General features: G+C 43.9%; 1 protein-coding gene across 11 annotated transcripts in view; it reads left to right on the top strand.

Moving 5' to 3' along the window:
- Positions 1-22,521, top strand: part of Tenm2 (teneurin transmembrane protein 2) — a 1,190,054-nt gene that overhangs the window by 995,780 nt on the left and 171,753 nt on the right. For all 11 annotated transcript variants that reach the window (XM_005376287.2, XM_005376288.2, XM_005376289.2 and 8 more), the window contains 2 exons: positions 6,185-6,307; positions 19,453-19,658. In XM_005376287.2, coding sequence (XP_005376344.1) covers positions 6,185-6,307; positions 19,453-19,658 — 329 coding nt within the window. The remainder of the gene's footprint in view (positions 1-6,184; positions 6,308-19,452; positions 19,659-22,521) is intronic.

Raw genomic sequence — 22,521 nt, forward strand, 5'->3', positions numbered from 1 at the left:
TTGAAGTTGCCAAGCAGATTTGTTGTATACTGACAACCGTAGTTCTTTTAAGTCCCAGCGTAAAGTCATTGCTGATCATATGCACATTCATAAAGGACTAATGACAGCTTGCTGAAGGAGGTGCCTATCCATGAGTGGTCTTGACAGTATTCAGTAAGGAATTCTATAGCCTCCTTGCCCTCCTCAGTCTTGACTCGGTCCTGGAAAACCCAGAGGGCCAGTGTCTTCACAAGAGGACTCACCATGGAGTCACTAGTGGTCCACAGAGGCGTTGGGAGCTCTGACCTACACATATCAGGGCGTATGTCCCAGATTTCCCATTTACTGGCTGTGTGACCTTGGGGAAGTCACTTACTCTTTCTACAAAAAAATTCTCCCTTGCCTTTTATCTCACCCAGTTGAGAGGCAAAGGCTCTTCCAGGTATCTGCTCCCCCCAGCGTGCCCACTCCTTCTGTCCTCTGTGTAGCTGACACCACTGCAGTCTGGAGAGCTCGTCCTTCGCCAGGTGTCGACATGAACTGCTAGAACTACTATCTCTCTTCCTTTAGGTCTTTACTCACATGTTGCAGAGTACAGACGCCATCCTAGACTTGCTTACATAAAGAAGGGAAAAAAACCCTTACAATTGCCCATCTCCTGCCACTGGTGCTACCTGACCCCATATTTTTCATGACGCGTTTAGTTTGTAGCATGTAAATTCCATGAGACTATAAGTTCCATGAGAGCAACGATTTCGTTTCGTGAACTGATTTATTCCTGGTGCCCAGGGCTCACGTGATGCCCAGTGGGTGCTCAATAAATATTTGCCGAATGATAAATAATGAATAAATGCTGCCATTAACATAATTAGCCAATCCCTGGCACATTGTCAAAATAAATGTGAATTGTCATCATCGCGGAGGAGACTCATTTGCGTGTGTTAATTTTCGCCACTGATTGCAAAGGTGCCTTTACAGGTTGCCTGTGCAAGTTCGGGGTTAGCAGTTGCGCGGGTTACCCCTGATTATTCCGCTGTGGTTCTCTCCACTCAGCAGGGGCGTTTTTGGAATCTGCTACATTTCCCACAGGAGCCCTGGCATTGTGGACTTAATTGGCTGGTGCAGAGGCAGGGAGACCCAACTCTGACCCTTCCCGTCATCCTCCCAGCTTCCAAATGAGCTTCGCCAGCATCTCGAAGACCCGTGTGCCTCTGACCACATGCTGAGCCACAAGACCCAGCAGGCTCGGCTCTTTCCTCTCCCTCCCCGAGCTCTGCCTGGCCTTCAGTCTTCCATTTTCAAAGAGAAAGTCCAATCTCTTCCTCGGGTTATATATCGACAAGCCTGATCTTTAAAGATACCCCTTGCTCCTGGGGGCCTGCTCAGCAAACACAGAGCATCTGTGGCTTCCATGTTTGCCCTCCTTGACAAGCAGGGGCTGAGCAGCTCTCTGGGAAGTATTGCTGACATATTGATTGACTCTCTTGTCAGGTTGATCCTCTGCCAGCCAATGAACATGGAATGTTCTAAATGGCACCCAGCAGAGCCCACACAGACCCTAATTACTATTTCAGACAACCCCCCTTCAAAACTGCTACTTTCCGGGGCCTGTGCGCTCCCTGTCCTTGTGCTTGTGGGGCAATTCACAGTTACCTGCAACCCACCCTACTCTCTTTCTCTCGCTTTGGATCCCTTCAAGTGTTTCTTGAGAGTCTGTCTGGCACCCAAACACAGCAACTTCTGTAAGAAATTATCAAACTAACTCCAGGTAGGTCTGTTTATTGTTCTTACTGAAACCTGGGATTTGTGTGTGGTCTTTCCATCCGCCTTGGTTCCTTTACAACACTCCATGAAAGTTTTCTCCAATTAGCCGGAGGGATACTTTCAGAATTTGGCTGCCTCCCGTGTTTGTAGTGGCTGATTTCCCAGCTGCCACCTGGATTCCATGCTCTCCCGGCCCTCAGAGCCCTTCCCCGGCCCATCCTTGCTGACCCACAGAGCCCCATCATTCCATCCAAGGGTCTCTCTGGAGCGCAGCCTGTCAAATCATGATGAATTGTGTGTTTGGGCTGTCAGTGGGGAAAAGGGGGGGCTAATGTTAGGGAGAGGTCTCTGAAACTCATTTCACTTCTGACCCTAACATGGTCTGAGCCAGACCTTTCAGGATGAACTGCTGGAGCATTCATAGGGGGCACGAGAAGGGCCTACCCCAGTCAGTGCCTCCAGGATGTCTTGTCTAGTAAAATGTAAATTGATGAGTCCAGCATTTACATGAAATCTCAAGATGAAGAAGTGGTAATTGGGGCTACTGTGAGGGTTTTCAGCTAAGTGTGGCCCTGAGAGCTGATCGGAGATAGGTAAAATGAATTAATGTTTAAAGAGCTCTTTGCCTGTTGTTTCTAGAAATAAAGGTTACAGTAGCCCTATATGTACTCATTTCCTGTCTAAGTTTCAGAGAGGACCCTGACCCAGTAAAATTTAAAGAATGCACAGAGATCTGTTGTGTAAAAATGACATCTCCCGCTGTCTTGGTATATCTGCTAAGTCTATCTGGTAAGGTCAAGTCAAACATGCTGCTGTAACAGAAAAACCCTAATGTTAGGTGTTCACAACCATAAAAATAATTTCTTCAGGTCTGGGAATATAGCTCAGTGGTGCAGCACCAGCCTGGCAAGTGCAAGGTCATGAATTTGATTCCTGATACCAAAAATGATAATAATAATAAATAACAATAATTTCTTCTTGCCCTTGGTGTTCTGACACTGACCAACCATGGCTCGGATCCATATCATCTTTATTCAGGACCCAGGGTGACTATGTGCTTCTAGGTCTACATGGTCATGTCTGGATTCAACAAGGTGAGGCAATATAACCTTCCTTGAGAAGGTGTGCTACAAATACTGAACTGTCCTGGGATTATTGTGAGTTTTGAGCCAGTGACAATGACCATTTACCTATAATCTTTATAACCAGATCTCTGTGAAATACAAAGCTGATAATCCCATCCCCACTCTAATTCCACTTTGATTCTGAAATTCCCCATGATCAGACTTCACAGTCAACAGTTTCCTCATCTGTGAGTTGGGGAATGTTACAGCAACTACTTGGTATTCCTGAGGGAATGTCTCCCTCAGTACCTATCCGTAGAAGGGGTGCAGTGATTGACAGCAGGTGTTTGATACACCAGCAGCCAAAGTAGCCCCTCTTATGAATTAAACCATATTGTTACAGCCGCGTTAACTGACCCTCTAGCCCTCTGTGTCACATTATTTACTTATAAGCATATAGTAATAGTGTTCTACAATCCAACTTCCCAAGTCCGCCCCGTGCATCACCAGTTATTCTAATATGCATCAATCTGGTACCTTCTATGTTCATGACACTGGGGATTTCCCGGGGACTGCAAATGTGTGACCTCTCTCTGGCCCTTAAGGAGCCATAATTCCACCTGTGAAGGGAAACCTTTACAAAAAGGGAGAGACTGATTGAGAGACTGGTTTCTCAGCCGAAACCATGGAACAAACCAGTAGCAGAAAAAGAAACAGAGTTCTCATTAGTCAGGAAACTCATTTACTTCACAGCTCCCCTGGGTCTTTATCCTAAGGACACTCGAGTCTGTTCCCACAGGCCAGAAAGATAGTCTCATTTTCTTACTCCAGTGAGAGACAAAGCATGGCTGACGGAGGGGGAAAACAGAAGTACCAGCAAAAGCCTATTTCAGATACACACACACCCAAAAACAGGAGAAGGTGCCTGGACCCCTCCATATGATTCTCACTTATTTACTTAGCGTTCGATCCAACAACAGGAAATATGCCCAAACTTGAGTTTCATTTGTGTTGCCTGCCTCTGCCAGGAGGACAGGTCTTCTGCTCAGCAGATTTGCCTTTTCCCCTTTTCCTGCCTTCATCTCATTTTCTTGTTTTGCTTTTCACTTCTGGGAGTTGTTGGAGAGGTCATTTGAATTCTCTGACCCTAACACCCCAACCCCAGCTCTAGTATTCTCAAAGTAAAAGTAGTTTTTAAATAAAAAGAAAAAAAGAAAACCAAAAAAAAAAAAAAAAAAAAAACGGGCGGGCAGGAGGGAAGTCGTCCTTGAAAACAGGGAACAACGTCCTGAGTGTCCCCTTTCTGTTCAGTGAGATCAGGGTTTTGTCTGCTTGCTGTTTTCCCAAGGCCAAGGGCAGCAATATGCTCTGTACCTCAGAATGACAGGCTCGAGCACTGTGTGAGGAGAGCAGTTTTGACGAGAGGTTTCACCTGGATGGGCCATTGGGGAGGTTTTCGTCTTTGCCTGACGGGACCCAGCGCTTCTGTCTGTAGATGTGAGCATCAAAGCTTTGTGAGGCCCAGGCCCCGCTGCACGGAGGTGACTGTCAGCGTCTCTCCGAATACACAGAGACCCCCTCAAAAGGGCCACGTCTTCAGCGCAGCAGCAGCTGGCTCAGGCAAGCTCTGATAACCGAATAGTGTGGCTTTTTGCAAAAATCGTTTTAAAATAGCTAATTCCTTGGCTCCCTTCACCTGGTAATTACAAATCAGAAGCTATCGTTCTCTTGAAGCCGCCACGATTAGTTCTCATTTCCTGACCTCTGTACAGTGAAAATATGTCATTATTTGAGGCAATAGAATCTGGTCTCTTCAAGTAAGTGACCTACATATAATGGATAAACTGCAGGAGAAAATTAGGTATTACCTTGACAGAAAGTGTACGGTAAATGTCACTTATTAGTATTTATCATCTCGAAAAGTTGCAACAGTGGGCCTCACACCTGAGGATAATGTGTAGAAAGAAAACGTGGTTCTAAGATGGGGAAGTGTGTAAGAGAAAAGCAGACACACACACACACACACACACACACACACACACACTCCCTCCCAGAAACACCTTGCAACCTTAATCTGCAGCCATCAATCTAAGCTGTATTGTTTGAAGATAGGTTTTTAACCTTAATAGAATGCAGCCTGACTTTAAGTGGTAGTAGGCATGCAGAATTAATTGCTATGTGAACAATTTCCTAAGCATTGTTAATTGTGTTTCCTGTGGTTAATTGTTTCTCCCATCCCCACATCAAATTCAAACCTTCCCCTGTCAACATCCTTTCTCTCCCGCAGTGCTGCGAACGCGGCAACAGCGTCAACCTGTGTCCATTGAAACACCAGACAGACACAACGCGGTTACTGTTTGCATGGAAAATATGCAGGGGAAGGAACTCCTGATTTATTCACAAACGAAGCATTTCACTTTGTATATAAGGGAACAGAGAGAGTGCGGGTGTTTGGGGTTTGCCTTTCATTCCACTCAGTAAAAAGGAACCATCAGGAATAGGTGTGTACTGAGTTTGCTAAACTAACCCTGGGAGTCCGCCAGGCAAAGCACCAGGAACTACATACAAGAAGTTTGTTGGGAGGTTTTAGGTGCTCAGAGAAGTGAAGATTTCTGCAAAGATGCTTGTTTCCTGAGCAAAGAAGAGGCAGTGCCTTGGAACTCTGTTCTTTTCTATACTCTGGGTGAGAAAGAGAAAGAATAGTACCATTTTCCAGGCAAGCTGTGTACCATCCTGTCTCCTCAGAGCTTTTTCCAGTGTGCTGCAAGGTCTCATATCGTGACGACAGGTGAAAAGAAAAAACTATTTTCACAGTTTGAAGCAGGGAGGCACGGTTTCAAATGGGTCGGTACAACGGCAGATACCGCTGGCTGCTTTGGTATTACAGACCAGGCCTAATCACACCAGCAGGAGCTACCATTTGGGTGGCCTCACTTTTGAATCTGAGTCACATTTTGAGTAGTTTGAGGGAAAACTGTCCTTGTCAGTGCACCTGGACCACCAGTCTAAAGCAACTTAAACCAGTGTTGGCAAGGAGATGTGTGACGGAGCGGCCGCGTCGCTGATTCCCACCAGCATCCTCCTCTCCATGGAGACACCAGTTGGAAGACTGGGGCTATGTTTTCTCCTCCCCCCTCCACCCACTGCAAGGGACCCTCCCTGCTGAGGCTGTGTGCAGCAGCGAGGAGAAGGAGACCTAACCCTCAGCTTGACGTGCTTTCTGTATTTAGCTAATCCCTGCGGCCTGGGGCAAGCCATTTTTGAACTGCAGCTTCCTTAAAAGGCAATCACTTGGAAAAAGGCACCTGGCCCTCCCCCTTGACATTTGCATTGCTGAATTATCTATTCATATTTTCATTACTTTGTCTCTCCCGCAGCAATGCATCTGCTCGGACTCAATTGGCAACTCCAGCCGGCAGATGGACACACCTTTAACAATGGGATAAGGACCGGCTTACCAGGAAACGATGATGTGGCAACAATGCCCTCTGGAGGCAAAGGTGAGGTTACAGCTGCTGCTTGCCCTCTCGAGGTCACAGGAAAATTCAGAGTTCTCACCAGCTGGTTCAGGCTTTTTAATCCAAGTTTTGGAAAGTGTGCAAAAAAAGAAAAAAAGGGAAGGAGAGAAAAATCATTGCCTTTCATAGGTGCCCCCATTAAAAGCTGTTTGCTGTTCCTGTCTGTTAGCTGTGTTTGGCTGGAGTCACCGGGAGCTGGCGCAGAGCCTGCTCTGAGCAGCGTGCATACCTATGCTATCTGCAGCAACTGGCATGGTCTAGAGCTGCTTGAAAGCATCCCAAGGCCCGGGCAGAAGCAGCAGCAACAGCAGCAGCTGGAGCGGCAGCAGCAGCAGGAGGAAAAAGTCCTGCCTCATCAGAAGGCAGGGAGCAGCAGGCAGCACACGCCACCAGACTGGGTCCCTCTCCCACGAGCAGAGAAGCAGCCTCCCTGGGGAGCCTGTGTGCCTGGCTTGGCAAGAAAGAGACAGGCTCCTAGTTGTTCTGCTTTGGGGGAGAATAGAAAGGAGTTCTGACAACACGGCGACAAAACCTCGATTCTCAGAACAGCGAAGGGGACAATAGAAATGTTTATTGAAGCAATGAGGCAACTGTGTTCTTGCAGAGGGAAAAAAATAGGTGCGAACCAGGTGCTAAGAGGGAGGAGAGAAAACAGAACCCAGGGAGGTGGGGACGTGGAGCAATTAAAAGACAAGAGCAACAATGGCACATTTACCTAGTGGGGGCTGGCATGTGGCAGGGTTTGCTTAATTCAGGACGGAATTCATAAACCAGAGAGATGGTATCCAAAAGTTTCTCCAAACGTGGAATTTTCCACTCTGCCTCTTAGCCCATGTAGACAGTTCACTCCCACCATTCTTAAAATACCCTACAGGGATATTTCAAAGAAGGAAATAGCATTTATCAGCGACCTCCTATGTGCCAGGCATAGCGTCTTGTAACTTTACCAGCTCTAAAGGGAGGGCTATCACCACCAAGAAAATGAGGCCTAGAATGTTCTAGAAACCTACCCTACAGCACATGCAAATCTGAACTCAGAGTTGTGAACTTTTGGGCAGGATATTGGAGTTTTCCTTAGATCAATTGTTTTCCACAGAAAAGATTCCAGAATTCCTGTCCTCCGAGGTGTGTATTAATTGTACTGAGACGCAAATGCTCCTCAAATTATTTCACAGAGTTGTTCTAAAGCTTACTGACTGACACTTCCATCTTTTTATCTAGTCTGTAAGAACCACTGTTCTCATCTGTCATAATCATAACACTAAATTACCTTTAAGTAAGCATGAAAAAAATTTATCTGGGGATGAAATGCTATGCTTTCCATTAATGAGAAAGTAAAACTACCCCTCAAAGTGAAAAATATATTTGCCTTAACTAACCACATTCTGCTTTAACTGACCAGAAAGCCCAGAGCCAGATATATTGGCCGCAGAATGGAAATCTATTCACCTCCAGTACTTGACACTGTCCACTCCTTCGGTTTCCTTTATAGCAGTGGCTCTTAGCCTGTGCATTTTTTTTTTGCCCCTCGGGAGACATTGGCAGTATTTGAAGAAGTTTTTGATTGTCACAATTGGAGGAGGGGTATCAAGTGAGTAGAGAGCAGGGTACTGTTAAATAACCTACAAGACAGCCCCCTATAATGAAGGAATATCTCCATCCAAGCATCCATAGTGCTGTTCCTATGAACCCTGCTTTAGGGAGTCTCTGTTACATTTGTCCATTAATGTCCTTTAGTCTACAATGTGGCTCACTGTGTTGGTTACTTTTCTGTCATTGCTGGGACAAAATACCTGATGCCCAAAATTAAGGAAGGGAAAGTGTATTTCACTTACAGTTTGTGGAGGTTTCAGTCCATACTTGGCAGGTTACAAGGCAAAGTGGCACTTGGCAGAGGGCTACAGCTCATGGTGGCAGAACACAGCAAAAGCAACAAGCACACAAGGGAGGAATGGCCACAAACAGCCTCTTCCTCTCCCTTACATATGCAAACTGTCCACCCCAGGGCAGGTGTAGCTCTCACACCCATAATCAATCAACCTGTAAAAGCCTGCCCCATGACGGCATGAGGCTTTAGGGGGACACACAGACACAAACCACAACACACACTATCATTTTGGAAGAATGTTAAAGTGAATATATATATATATATATATATATATATATATATATATATATATATATATTCCATCATCAGGCCCAGGGGTGTGTTTGATATGTATGTACATTCTAAAGTTATGTACAAATGCTTTTTAGATAGTGTCCTTTGCAAATGGGAATCACTCATCTGCACGGGCCTCCATAGATTAAAATACCCACCCTTTCCATTTTGATTAAGCTCCACATCTGAGCCCTATTCTGCTTTAAAATCCCACACCAGCAGGTCAGAAAACAGAAGGAAACTCTCTCAGAGAGTAAGCCTTACAAATATGTATCTCTAAATTAACAAACTGAGAAACCCTCTCTCTTGAGTCTTTGAAAAGACCAGAATTGTTCCCCTCATGTGCCAGATGATTTTGTGTGAGTCGTGTAACCTCACCAGCTCAGATAGTTTTCAAATGAGCTATGAGACAATATGTTTGCCAAATCACTGTCCAGTGGATATTGTCACCAGGATTCCTATTTTTTAAGTGTGAGGGTTTAAAATTGCATCAAGATGAAATAAAACTTCAAGGATTTCTTTCCTCAATACCAAAACAAGGTTATTCTGATGACCAAAAATACCAGATCTCTTCTTAAGTTATTTTGATATTCTCTTATAAAATTTATACAAGTATCTTAGTGTCCTCACACACACCTCACTTTTAGGGAAAGTGACTTTAGTTTTGAATTTCTCAACCCAGTGACCTCGCCCCCTCCCCAGTCCCCAATTCCATACATTTAGATAATCTGAATCAATTCCAATCGACTACTTTTCCAGTGTTTCAAAGAGACAATCAAGACATATTGGCAATAAGTTAATTAAATAACACCCCCTCCATTTTTTGTGATATACGATAATCCTTCACTGCAATGTTTTAATCAAGATTCACCACACATTGCCAGGGAGGTTAATCTTATTAAGCAATTACTGGGTAAGTATCCAGCAGGAGCAAATTAAAATGTAAGCAAAACATGGGCATGTGAGTCCCATCTAAGATGGCACGTCGATAGAGATTTCATTACTTGGTCTTTAGGAGTATTTACATTGCTCAGGTTTGGGAAGGCGTCTAATAGACAAGGCAGCCTCCACACTCTGATATGTTAGTGGAAACAAAGCACTTGATTAATTAGTTGGGAGAGTAGGTTCTTTGGGCTTTGTCTTCCTTTCCCTTTTCTATTTGTTGTTGTTCATGGTTTATTTTTTCTCTCCACTCCGATTAAACCTTAATGTGAATGGTGGTTGGGTTTCACATCAAGAAAGAGGAGCACAAGGACTGCCAGAATCACTCACAGTCTGGGCTGTATTTCTGTGTTCAAAGGAATGAACTCATACATCTTCATTAAGAGGACATGGAGTGCTTTTTCTATAGATCTGGGATTAGATAAGCCTTGGGAATGAAGATTCAATACAGTATTCTGACCTGGTCAGATAACATAAGGGGACCTAGTTTGATTGGCTGGGCCCAGCAATGTACAGAGGCTTCAAAGAGGTATCCAGTCTGTGCATTGATTTTAAAAAACAATAAGCTCCCAAGTAGAGCTTCATGGATTATTCTCAAAACCTATCATTTAAATTCCAAGTGGCCCGTGTATTAGGAGCTAGCACACTACATATGGACCAAATCTGGCTGCCTAAAACTGAAGCTTTATGGGAGCACAGTCACCCCCATTTGCTTCATATTGTCTGTGGCTGCTTTTGTACCACGGTAGTAGAGCTGAGTACGTGCAAAAGAGACTAGATAGCCTACAAAGCCTGAAGTATTTTTTACCTGGCCTTCTGCCAGAGGAGAAGATAGGAATGTTTTGACTTCCCTGTATCATCTCCAGAACTCATTACTACTTTTCTAAAACTTTTCCTATAACTACATAAATTATAGGAGACGAGAGAGTAGAAAACAACCTTCCAATACATCAGTTTTTTTCTTTTATATACTATGGATAAACTCAGGCCCTTTGCAGTGAGCTATAACACCAGCCCTACAGTATTATTATCAGCAGCAGCATCATTATCATTATTTCTTATTTTGAAACAGAGTCTTTAGCTAAGTAGCTAAATTGCCCAGGCTGGGCTCTAGCTCTCAATCCTCCTACCTCAGCTTCCCAGAAATGCTGGGATTGCAGGTGAGCACAACCATCCCTAGTGCAGTTTTTCCTTCTTGACCAAGCATGAGTTATCATACATTCTTGGTAACTTTGCACTGAAAATCCTTTAGAGCAATGATGGGGAATGTTTTCAAACTTTCAATGATACAAGTAACGTGACATAGATTCACCACCACTGCTTTAGGATTTAAGACTCTGGCACTGGTCTGGCTGGACACAAACACCAGCTCCATCCCTTAGTGACTGTGTGACTGTGTGACTGTGTGTGTCATTTATCCTCTGTCAGCCTCTACTTCCTCATCTGTGCAGTGGTGCTCCTCATAAGCTTGCTGTCCAGCACAACTGAGTTCAGCTTCGTAAAACACTGCACGTAGTATCAGGCATTTACTCAGCAAGCCACGAATGTTTGTTGCTGTCCTTGGCATCCTTATCACTTCCCTCATTGGGTCCAATCACCAAGCCTTCCTGGACTGCCACTTCCTGTGAGGTACCATATTTCCCAAAAGGAAAGACTGCCTTCAGAGTGTCAAGACAGAAAATAGTGCCACTTCATCTTTGCCTCTCTATCTAAGAATTAAAGCAGGCCCAAATGAAGATGTCTTCCCAAACATGTTTGATGTGGTCAGTGGGAAGGATGTCCTGTTCAGAAGGGCAGCTGTACGGGACACGCTGGCCCGCTCCCCGTAGCATCATTTGTCTCGCCGCAGCTTGGGCTCCATCACTGCCAGCCTGTCTGTTTTAAGCCTTACCATTCTCGGTTTATAACTCAGCTGTAAACATTTATTTGTGCCTGAAGCACATTTCTTTCCTACCCTTTGAAAAAAAAAATCAGAATTTCCAGATGGTATGCAAGTTGGAAAAAATGGCAAAGACTGTTATTCTGTTTAGAAACATGTTTTTCTACACTTGCCCTTTCAGCAAAAACTTCATAATGATTTTTACTAGTTGGCTTAATGCATGGTACTAGGCGCCAGATTAGCAGGGAGGTTGGTAATTCTTCCTCTGGCTCCCGTCAGTCAGCTTCTCAATACACACAGCCCAGGGTTTCAGAATGATCGCTTCCCTACATGGGGCTTTTCCAAAGTCAGTGAAGTTCCCAGAAGGACAGGGGGTCGTTATGCTTGAGTCAAACATCCACTCACAACACATCTGCTGGCAAATATAGCAGCAGCCTACTTATTGATGAAACAACTTCTCTCATTTTGGAGACTGTGTTGTTCTCCTATTGTTAGAGATGGGCACCACTTAATAGTACCCCTTTGGTGGGTTGGTGCATCACACTGGCGGACTGCCACCCACAGCTTCGCTCTAAGTTACATAGTTTGTATTGTACATGGCATCCTCGTGGCTTGACTTGAGTATGCAAATAATTAGATCCATGTCTTCCCCAGGTCCTTGCCTTTCTTTTCATTAGCCACTCTATCACAGTGGACTGGCACACTGAGAGATCTCTCTCCACTGTCTGGACCCAAACCTCTGCATCTCTGTAGTACTGAGCATGGTGTACCTGGTGATTAGGCATACAGGGTTGAGAGTAGATCAGATATGTCTTTTGATCCCAGCACCACCACGAAGACCTATGGGACTTTAAACCACTTAATTTCCACCAGCTTCAGTTTTTTCATCTGAAAAATGGGAAGAAACTTAATGGTATCAGGAGATTACATAGCAAGTACAGTAATAGCTGCTCCAGACATTTTAGCTACACACATAATACTAATGAGCAGACCTATGTTCTATGAACGCAGACCTACGTTCCCCTGAAAGGTCAGAGGTACAAATATTTGTTAATGCTGTCATTGGCAAAGAGTTCACCCCTTTCATCTGAGGCAACAGACTGAGGTTTTAAAAGATGTAAGGACCACATCCAGTCCCTAGAGCAGACAGATTTTCACCATTGCCGTGCACTGTGACAATTGCAGAAGCATGACTGTCATGATAGAAATCTCTTCAGAAAAACAGTCAGGAGTAGGTGAAGGATGATGGAGTGAATACTGTCCGCCCCAGTGAGCTCTGTTCTTGGGCAGAGTCTCAGGTCCTTAGGAGAATCTTTTCACTTACCTGTTGGTTAAATGGCAGCCTCAGATGGTTGTCCTGATTCCCAAATAAATGGAAATGAGATGTAATGTCTGAGGCAATATTCTGAATTCAACTTTATTTGCAATAGATAAAAATATGTGAGGCAGAATAATCTGCAAGGCAGATTTATTCGGAGGTGCCTCTGGAGTTCGGTTAAGTTAGGAAGTATTAATATGAGGCCTCATTTTCCTGGTATGACTATGAGTCCATTCCCTTTATCACTTGTTTGGGGAATAGTTTCGCTGTTTCCATAAATGAATTATGGTAACATTTTCTGAAATGATTAGCTCTTAATGTGGCTATGGAAGGCTGTCGTTTTGCTCAACATCAGTCTTATTTAACTGGTTGAAAATTTAGGTACATGTTTCAGAGGTAGGCAATAGCTTCACATTTACATGAGCAATCTTCCGTGGAGTTATGGAGCTGGATGATCCTATGAAATTGATCATTAGAGTGTTGCCTCGAAAAACCCAGGAATCTCATCTTTAAGCTGGAGATGAACTAGCCAGACCATTGTACACACATCCCAAGCATCTGCTTCTTATGGCAAAATGATCATCACCTCCACTTTTCATAGTGCAGCTCACAGAGACACGGAAATACTCCCAGAGCCAGAGCTTGGGAAATATAGGCTGTACCTCATCCCTTGCCAGGATGCCTTGCCCACATCGCCCAGAATCCAAGGACAGGATGACCCCAGATGCTCTGTAGTGCCTCTGCTCCCCATGTCCCCAATTCAATCCTTGCCCAAGTCCGCAGGACCCTGGACTGCAGGGATGATGAGAATACAACAAACACTCCAACTCCGATGTGGACCAGAGAGTACCTAGTGCTCTAGTAAATGCTTATTAACTCAATAAATATTTATTGCATGAAAGTGAAGGAATGACTCTCCAACATGCTTTCGATGTTCCTTAATCATTGTTAACTAAATGAAATCTGACTGCTCTTCGCTTAGCAGGTGCACACAGTTCCCCACCTGAGCAGCAGCTGGAGCACACATCAACACAGCCATTTGGACTGAAGGAGCCAGTGGCTTTGATTGCTCTGTGCATCTTAATGCATGTGACCCGTGCTCTGCCCCTCCCGGTCTACAGACAGACTAACTTCTCATTGTATATCGATTTCTGCTGCTCTGGAAAATGACTGCCTGTTCCATTAAGCCCCACTGCACCCCTCGGCCCTCGCTCATTAGTGGTGGCGAGAGTAGGCAGCCTATATGTGAAGATCACAAATTTAACTTTAACTCTGGGATAAGGTGTTACAGCTGATTTAAGAGAGCAGTGCAACATAGAACAGAAAGATGTAGACACACCTATGAGTCTACAGATGTTACTTCATTTAATCCTCAGAAATACCTCCATTATACAGAGTGCGCCAGGCTCAGAGGGGGGTGGTGATTAGCCCAAAGCCTCACAGCCCTTGGTAATTATCAAAGCTGAGATCCAAACTCAGGGCTGATTAGCTTCACTCTGAGCTTCTCCACATGAGGTTATCCACCCACACGGTAAAGATAGAACCTTCACTGCTTTGTTTCCTTGCCGCCTGCCTCCCCACAAGGTCCTGTCAGAGACTCCAGTGTGGACGGTCCCAGGGCAGTGGGTGTGGCTTGGGAGAACTCCAGTTCAAGTCCTCCTTCAAGGGGCTCGGCCCGTCCTCGATGCTGCCTTCTTTGTCCTTAGAGAATAGCAGAGAGCTATGCTCCCAGACTTGATCGGCAGGGACAATGTCACTGAAAGGGTTCCCCATGCTGGCTGCAGCCACTCACAATTTTGACATCTTCTGACAATATCTGCACTATATGTTTTCTCGCTTTCATTTTGTTAAAACTAGAAAAGGTATACACACTCATTTTCAAGGTGTTTCAAAGCAAATATAAAAAAGCTTCTGTTTCTTTTGCTATTGGAAGTTCATTGTCACTATTGGCAGCTGCAAAAAATGTCATTGTTTTTAAGAAGAACAGAAGTGTTTAAAGGTTAAGGAGATTCCTGTCTATAACTTAGTATTTCAGAAAATGTGTGTGTGTGTGTGTGCTTGTGTGCGCATGTGTGCACTGTCATCTTTTGTATCTGGAGAATTGGATTCAGGCCACTCCAGATACCAAAATCTGTGACTGCTTAATATATGAAGTAGTGTGTTCTGTGAGTGTAACCTGTATAAATCCTGCTGTACACTTTAAATCATCTTTAGATGACATAATACCAAATATAGTGCAGTATAAATATTCATTATACTGCATTGTTTAGGGGAAAATAATAAGAAAAAAAGTCTACATGTTAAGCGCAGATATATTTTTTCTGAATATTTTTGATCTGTGGTTTGTTGAATCCATGGATACAGAACCAATGAATGTGGAGTACTGTTTGTGTGTGTGTGTGTGTATCTATATATTTAAAGACAGTGCTGAAACAAATATGTACAACATTTGTGGAATCTGGGTTAAAGGTCATACGTGGTAACGCTTTTGAATTTTCTTGTAAATCTAAAATTATTTCAAAATGAAAACAGTATATGTATGTACATATGTAAGTGGGGAGAGTGAGAGAATTTCATTTGAAAGCAGTCTCTAGCTATTTAATGGTGGACAGCTTATGTTGGATGCATTGAATCTGTTAAAGGTGAAGTTGCCTATAAATCAACCGGCCATGAAGGCTCCCTGATAACCCATTCTCCTGCCAGCAGGTGCCCAAACCCACACACACACACACACACATTCCTTGTAGAATTGCCTAGAGAGGACCCGCCCGGGCCAGCCTGTTGCTCGCAGTGGGCTGGAACACAGCGCTGCACAAAACAGTCTTTGAACGCACACCACTTTATGCAGGTACAAGGAACACTGAGCCTCTAAAGCCGCAGCTCCCTAGCAGCAAGGATGAGAGTTGCCCAGCAGAAAAGTTCTTTCCCATCTGTTCCTTCCGCAGAAGGTTCAAGGTCACTAAGTCCCATAGCCAGGACTCGTGATGTTTGGTTCTTAATCAAAAGTACCTTCCCGCGCCACCCCCACCTCTCCTGGTGTGTTTTATCATGAGATTTCACACACACAAAATGAGGAGTTTGCTCGTGACTCTTCAAAAGGATCCACAGGAAGGTTCTTTATGTCGCAGACACCGCACAGAGTTCTCCAAAGTTAATTTTATGTTTTGGGAGAAGTTGCATTTACATGCATCTCCTCGGAGTAAACCTGCCTGAAGGCTCTCCCGTCCCCAGGCAGCTGAGCAGGAGGCCGCAATGACCCCTGCAGCTGGGCGGCGGGGACTGGAGCCAGCCCGGCAGGAAGCCGTGGGCAGTGACAAAGCATGGCCCGAGGTGCCCAATCAGGGAGCCTGAGGAAGGCACCGCTGCAGCCGCAGCAGAGTTCGGGGGCCGGGGCTGCCAGTGCCGCAGAGCAAGGGCTCTCGGTGGACCAGGTCGGGGCTGCTGCTTCCTGTGAAGGTGCGCATAGCTGTCAGGTCCTGGCTGCCCATTTTAAATTTTTTTCCTGATTATGTTTATTCCAGGAGTAGACTCTGGATAGCTAGACATGTGTACATTTACACAAATGTGCAGGTATACACATACGTATGTATCACACATGCACACAGAATTTCTGTCTTTTCAAAAGATCCTTTAAAAAGAAAGCCAAATGCTTGCCTGCATAGATTTTTCTTTTAGTCCATGTAACTAGCTACTGTGCATTTTCCTGTTATGTGCTAGACACTGTGCTAAGCTCTTCTTTGTGTACTTCCATTTCTTACTTCCACCCTGTAAGGCAGTTAGGATTATAATTTTCACTTGACACATAAGACTGGAGGACCAGAGAGGTTAAGCAAATTGCTGGCAGTCACACAGCATGGAAGAGCCAGAGCTGAAATTTGAGTCCCATTCCATCTAGCTGCAAAACCTGTATTTCATCCCCCACATACACATCTAAAACCCAGGGGCTGTGGCTACTCATAGCAATTGCAAATAATTTACTGAGAGCAGGATTTTGAAGTTGGGTTCTAGTAAAAGAGGAGGGGTCCCACAATTACGAGAACCAGACCTGCGCAGCCCCTCATCTGGACATCTCCGCAGCCGCTGCTCCCCGGCAGCCAGCTCCCTTGCGAACCTCCAGTGTCTGCATCTGGCTTGAAACGATCAAAATTCATGTAGATTTCCACAGTGGATGAGAGGGCTCTTGGGTGCTGACTTCCTGCCTTTTTTTCATATCCTGTCATTAACTCAGCAACCCTGAAAGCCCGACAGACTTGAAGGAAAGCCCATCTTATTAAAGTTAAAGATGATAATGTCTTTAAAGTTCTTTCTTATTTTTAATGCATTTCTTTAACTGGTTGCCACACACAGTGCCGGGATTGCTGTTGGTCTCCACTGAAAGCCCCCAAGCTCTCATTTTCCAGGGGGCCATTTTTACTACATACCTTGCTTCTATTTGATCCTTTTAATTATATCCTTCCCCAGAAGACCTTAATATGGGGAAAGGGGGTCAAAAGCAGCATTTTAAGGTAAAAATTAGGTTTCCATTTATATAACCAGAGCTTCCCATCAACTTGCAATAACAAACATTTCCACCTGGACGTGCCGTTATGACAGCAACCTCCCCCCACCCCCCGTAAACAGCACTCTTTTCAGGCTTAGGGCCTTGCACATAGTAATAACCCACCTACTTCTTATTTTGTGCCAGAAATTCTTCTAAGAGGCTTGCATGGATGAACTCATTCCCTCCACGTAACCACCCTATGAAATACATAATAATAGCTTTTCAACGAGACAGACTAGACAGATGAGGAAACTGAGGCATGGGAACTACTACTCTTAGCAAATATCAGAGCCAGGATTTAAACCAAGGCAGTCTCAGCCCAGAGACTCTGCTCTTAGACACTGCCCCATAATCTTTCTCCTGCATGTAAGTGTTCAGTGCCCATTCAAAACACTCACCAAGATTAAAAAGTTCAGGCCATTTGACAGACAAATGATCTAAGCCAGATCTAAAGATCTGAACGGCTCAGGACTTCAGGTTGCCTCTATTCTTCTTAAGGATATTCTGTCCAGGGAGCTTCTAAGCTTTCTTGGGAGCCCCTTCCCTAGTTTTATTACCCTAGAGCAGTGGTAGCAGTGAACCTATGCCATGCCGTGTTATTTTTTATTCTTTTAAGACAAAAGATATCCATGTATGAGCTGCTTTTTCTAAACCAAAACCTCAGTATTTGGGTTTAATTGCAGTGTTGACATTTTGTGATAAATAAGTGGGTCTTGCATTGCAGTTTGGGGACTCAGTCTCCAAAAGGTTCGCCATCACTGCGTAGCAAGTCAGTGAGTTCTTCTTCAGACCCAGCCCAGTGTCTCTTCTGCTTCAAGTCTTCTACTGACTTTGCATTTGATCCACTGGTAAGCTGGATAAAAATGAGTCATCCCTCCTCTGTGATAAGGAATGTAAATAAATAATATCCTGGCCCAAGTCACTCAGTAGTTATTTTTGTAATGTAGACATTGAAGAGCTGCCACAATACAAATGTCACCTTCCCATTTCACAGATGGGAGAACTGAGTCAAGGCCACATTGGAGTCCTGTTTTGATGGGGTAGCTAGAGAGTGATAGAGCCAGCTCTGCTGAGTCAGACAGGTTCATTCACCTCCCGTGTCAATCTTTGGCAATTTTATAATTTTTCCTGACTCTCCAAACCCTTTGCAGTGGTGATCATATATGGAGGGGAACTTATTTTTCATCCTTTGTCCACCAGGCTCAAGAAAGGGTCAGATCAGCACGGCCACCAGCATTAGTGAAGTCCCCATAAGGGGAAAGATCTTCAACACAAAAACCATGTCCGTTTTTTTCTGTGCTTGGTTGCGGTTGGTTTTGAAGTCCTAAGAAGACAGAGGTATTAATGTGTGAATTTTTTTTCCTACTAAGTTCAGAATCCATTTGAAGGCATTATAAATGACCTTTATACAACTAGGTTTTTTTTCCCATTTGGGAGAAGAGAAAAATGAAGCTCTGAGATGTAAATTAACTCACGTTTTTTGGCAATTACTAGTAGCTCCTAAATTTTCCTTAATTCTGTAGTTGCAAAGAAAGTCACCTTCAGAAGTACAGGAGGGAGGTCTAATTCATTGTTACAAAGAAACCTTTTTTCAAAATAATACTTCTCAAACTTCTAGTATTAAAATTCTGAGTGGCTGCGTGTAGGCAGCAGATATTTTTAATATAAACAATTTCAAATAGTGTAACAGACATATTTTAATGTCCCCAAGAGAGATGGGGTTTCTCCATGGTTCTCAGACCCTTCCCTCTAATTCAAGCAAGGAGTCAACCCAGTATTAGGTCAGCTTCAGATCAAATCTTCATTTCCTGCTGAGCATTTTATTTATTCTATGCTGATTTTTTGTTCAGAGAGTCAGAGAGTATATTGGACTTGCTTGGTCTGGAAAGAATAATGAAAGGCTGCAAGAATTAAATTTGGTGCCAAATTAACATCATCCTTCCCTTCCCCGCTGATAGTTTTTACATCCCAGTCACATTCAGGGTGGTTGGAAGCTTTACATGTATTTCTGAGGCTCCAGCTCTTATTATATTTGATCAGGAAAGAGTAATCACAGAATTTTTAGAAAGCATTGTGCCAAGATTTCAGAAGCCCTGGGGTATGGGTTTATAGCTTTGTTATTTTAAACCTAAATGCTTTAGCTGTGACTCAAAGAGAAACTTGCCATGGATTTAATCTTAATATTAAAACAGCACAAAAAAGGATTGTGGCATATAAGTAAACAGAAATGTAGAGCCGGCTCATGTATTCAGAAGTCACTGACTTGGTGTCTATTCCTGTCTTCCAGTACCCTGGTCACTGAAAAATAGCAGCATAGACAGCGGCGAAGCAGAAGTCGGACGGCGGGTGACACAGGAAGTCCCACCGGGGGTGTTTTGGAGGTCACAGATTCACATCAGTCAGCCCCAGTTCTTAAAGTTCAACATCTCCCTCGGAAAAGACGCGCTCTTTGGAGTTTATATACGAAGGGGACTGCCACCATCTCATGCGCAAGTATGACTGGGTTCGATATAGCCAAGTATTTAAAAATATATACGTATACCACTTACACCCACTACGATGTTTAGAACATGAACAACAACCAGTGTTGGCAGGGATGTGGAGTAATTGCACCACTTGTTCAGTGCTGATGGAAATAAAAATGGAAGTAGGGTTCCTACCTAAGGAAGCCAGCTCGGCTAGAAATAGAGGTTAATTTGGGAGTACTTTTCTGTTCAGGGGTTTTGGTTATTGAGTTAACCATTAAAATTACTGGGAGGCATCTCACTGTATGTGAAAAGAGTAATTTAACAATCCAACATTCAATGGTTGTTCCTCGGTGGCATACCTGAAATTCGTTCTTTGGGATGACCACAGCACTATAAAGGTGAGATTATTCCCAGCGCTGAGAATGAGGAGACTGAGTTATATTATGGGTCTTACTTTTTTCCCTCTCATCTCTTCTTTAGTTTGTCTTTAAAAAAATTTCATTATGTATATCACTGAGGATGAATTAGCACCTACGTACCTTGGTGTCCTTTTTAATAAGAGTTGTGTATCTTGAGAAAAGTCAAATGGAGCTTTCCTGCTTCCCTTGCCATTGTACCCAGCAAATACATAAAGTACATTAGGGGGAAAAAAAAACAATGGAGGGAAAATACCCATATACCCAGGCAAAGCTGATTTGAAACACTTTGGAAAGGTATTCATCTAGAAAATTCTATTGGAAGAATTTAAAACCATTGACAAACATGAAGCAGTAGGGCCACCATTCCTTGTCTTTAGCTCATGGCAGACATTGCTAATCAATGACAGCACTTTTCCTACTAAGCCCAGTGCACAAATACCTCCCACATAACTCTCGAGGAAGCCACTACCAATCGACCAGTGTTGGCTCTCAAGATGAAACTTATTTTGCAATTCCATCTTCACAGCCTGAAATGATCAATATAAGGACTCAAAGGCCTACTTCATTTCTGAGCAAGAGGGTTGCATAAGTTTTTATTACTACACACAGCCCATGCTATGGGGACCAATATGTAAAGTGGTAATCAATGAGGCTTCCATCCATCCAGAAAAATATTTATTGGGCTAGGCACTGATTATCCAGACAGGTGAGTTAATACAACCCCTTACCAGGCGAAACTCCTGATACAGAAATCACATCTGCTCTCCATAGAGATTCTCATCCAGAGGTAGAAAGGAATTCAGCTGAAAAGACTCTCTAAGGCATTTTTGTAGCTTCTGGCCAGGCAGCAGGGTGCTGCTCTGGGAAGTTATGCAAATTGTTAGGTGGTCTCCTTGACATTCAGGCTTCACTGATTCGACTATAGCATAATGAAGGATTTACAGGGGTGAAATCTGCTTGTTGGCATTACTCGGATAAGTACGAACATGCCTCTGGGCACAGCTGAGCATAACTTTCCTCTCAGCCAGTTGGCTGCATGGAGCTGTGCTGGGGGGAACATTTCTCCCCCATTTTGTTCCAAAGCACTGTTCTTCCTTCCCTCTTCCCTTGCAAGCTCTGGGCAGCTGGAGTCACGGAAAAACCAGTGATTACAGCAAGTCAAGTAGGCAGCTCTCTGCAACTGAGTGATAGTGGACGGCAACAGAAACACACTCTACCTCGTTTCCCTGCTGTTCTGACACTCAGGACTCCAATCCTTGGTGACAATGTCTTTTTTTCTTTTATGGCTACTCCGCACTGTCCATCTCCTGCCAAGCTAGTGATTGTTCTAGTGATCGTCCTCTCAAAATAACTCCATTTTGGGGACAGCACCATCACACATTTCAAGGGAAGGAAAATGAATAGGTATGGGCTGATGTATACTGGAGTTTTAGTCCAGCTGCCAATTTAGGGATTTCAGGGTGCATTGGGGGTGGGGGGGCTCAGGTAAGCTAGGCATACTGCAGATACTCAGAAATGCACAAGACAGGTACAATATAGGGGCACCGCTTTAAAAAGGAAATAAAAAAAAAGAAAAAGACTCCCTACACAGCCTCACATTCATTCACTGTCATTACATGCATTCATGTCCATTTGATGAGCTACATTTCCTGGAGGAGACAGTGCTTAGCTCTTTGCAGGGATAGGTGACTAACTCACGTCTCAAACTATTATAGAATTTCTCATTTCTATTGGCATATCCTATCAAGGAACATAAGTTCTATGGGGATTGGCAGTCTAGCCAAGGTGACTCATTTGAGCTAGAGAAAGAAAAAGACAGCGATGGGGAGGGGGAAGGCTGTGAAATTCTATTGGCTCTGTTGTACAAATGTCTGTGTTTAAATTTTATAGAGTATCATGCTCTGACCAAGAGCCTACAAGGTTTAGTACCCTTGTTCAAGGATATTAAATACAGAGAAGAACCCTTTTTTTTACCTGCTTAATTTTCCCAAGAATCAGAGTCTGTCCCAGCTGACTTTGTGAAACTGGCTTTTTACAGAAGATACAGAAGCAACATGACATAGGAACGAAAGTCCTGGAGTTAGGGGGAGAACTTCTAAATGCAGATCCTACCGCAAAATAATCAGCTGACCTTGGACATGTCCCTTAACCTAGCTTTAACACTAGGTTCTTTCTCTACCTATGTTCCCCGCCTCACAACATTGTAATTGCATAGCAACAAAGATAGGATGGGAAAACACTTTGTAAACTGAAGCACAATAGAAGGATGTTTTATCTAAGCATCTCAGTATACTTTTTTTTTTTTTTTTTTTGGTTTTTCTCCGGTACCAGGAACCGAACTCACGACCTTGCGCTTGCCAGGCAGGCGCTTTGCCGCTGAGCTAAGTCCCCAGCCCCCTTCTCAGTATACTTAAAAATTGGGGGCTAAAGGTGCAGCTAAGGAATAGGATGCTGGCGTAGTAGGTACAA

This window comes from Chinchilla lanigera, unplaced genomic scaffold, assembly GCF_000276665.1.
Source record: "Chinchilla lanigera isolate Chin_1 unplaced genomic scaffold, ChiLan1.0 scaffold00007, whole genome shotgun sequence".
In the NCBI taxonomy this organism is placed as follows: Eukaryota; Metazoa; Chordata; class Mammalia; order Rodentia; family Chinchillidae; genus Chinchilla; species Chinchilla lanigera.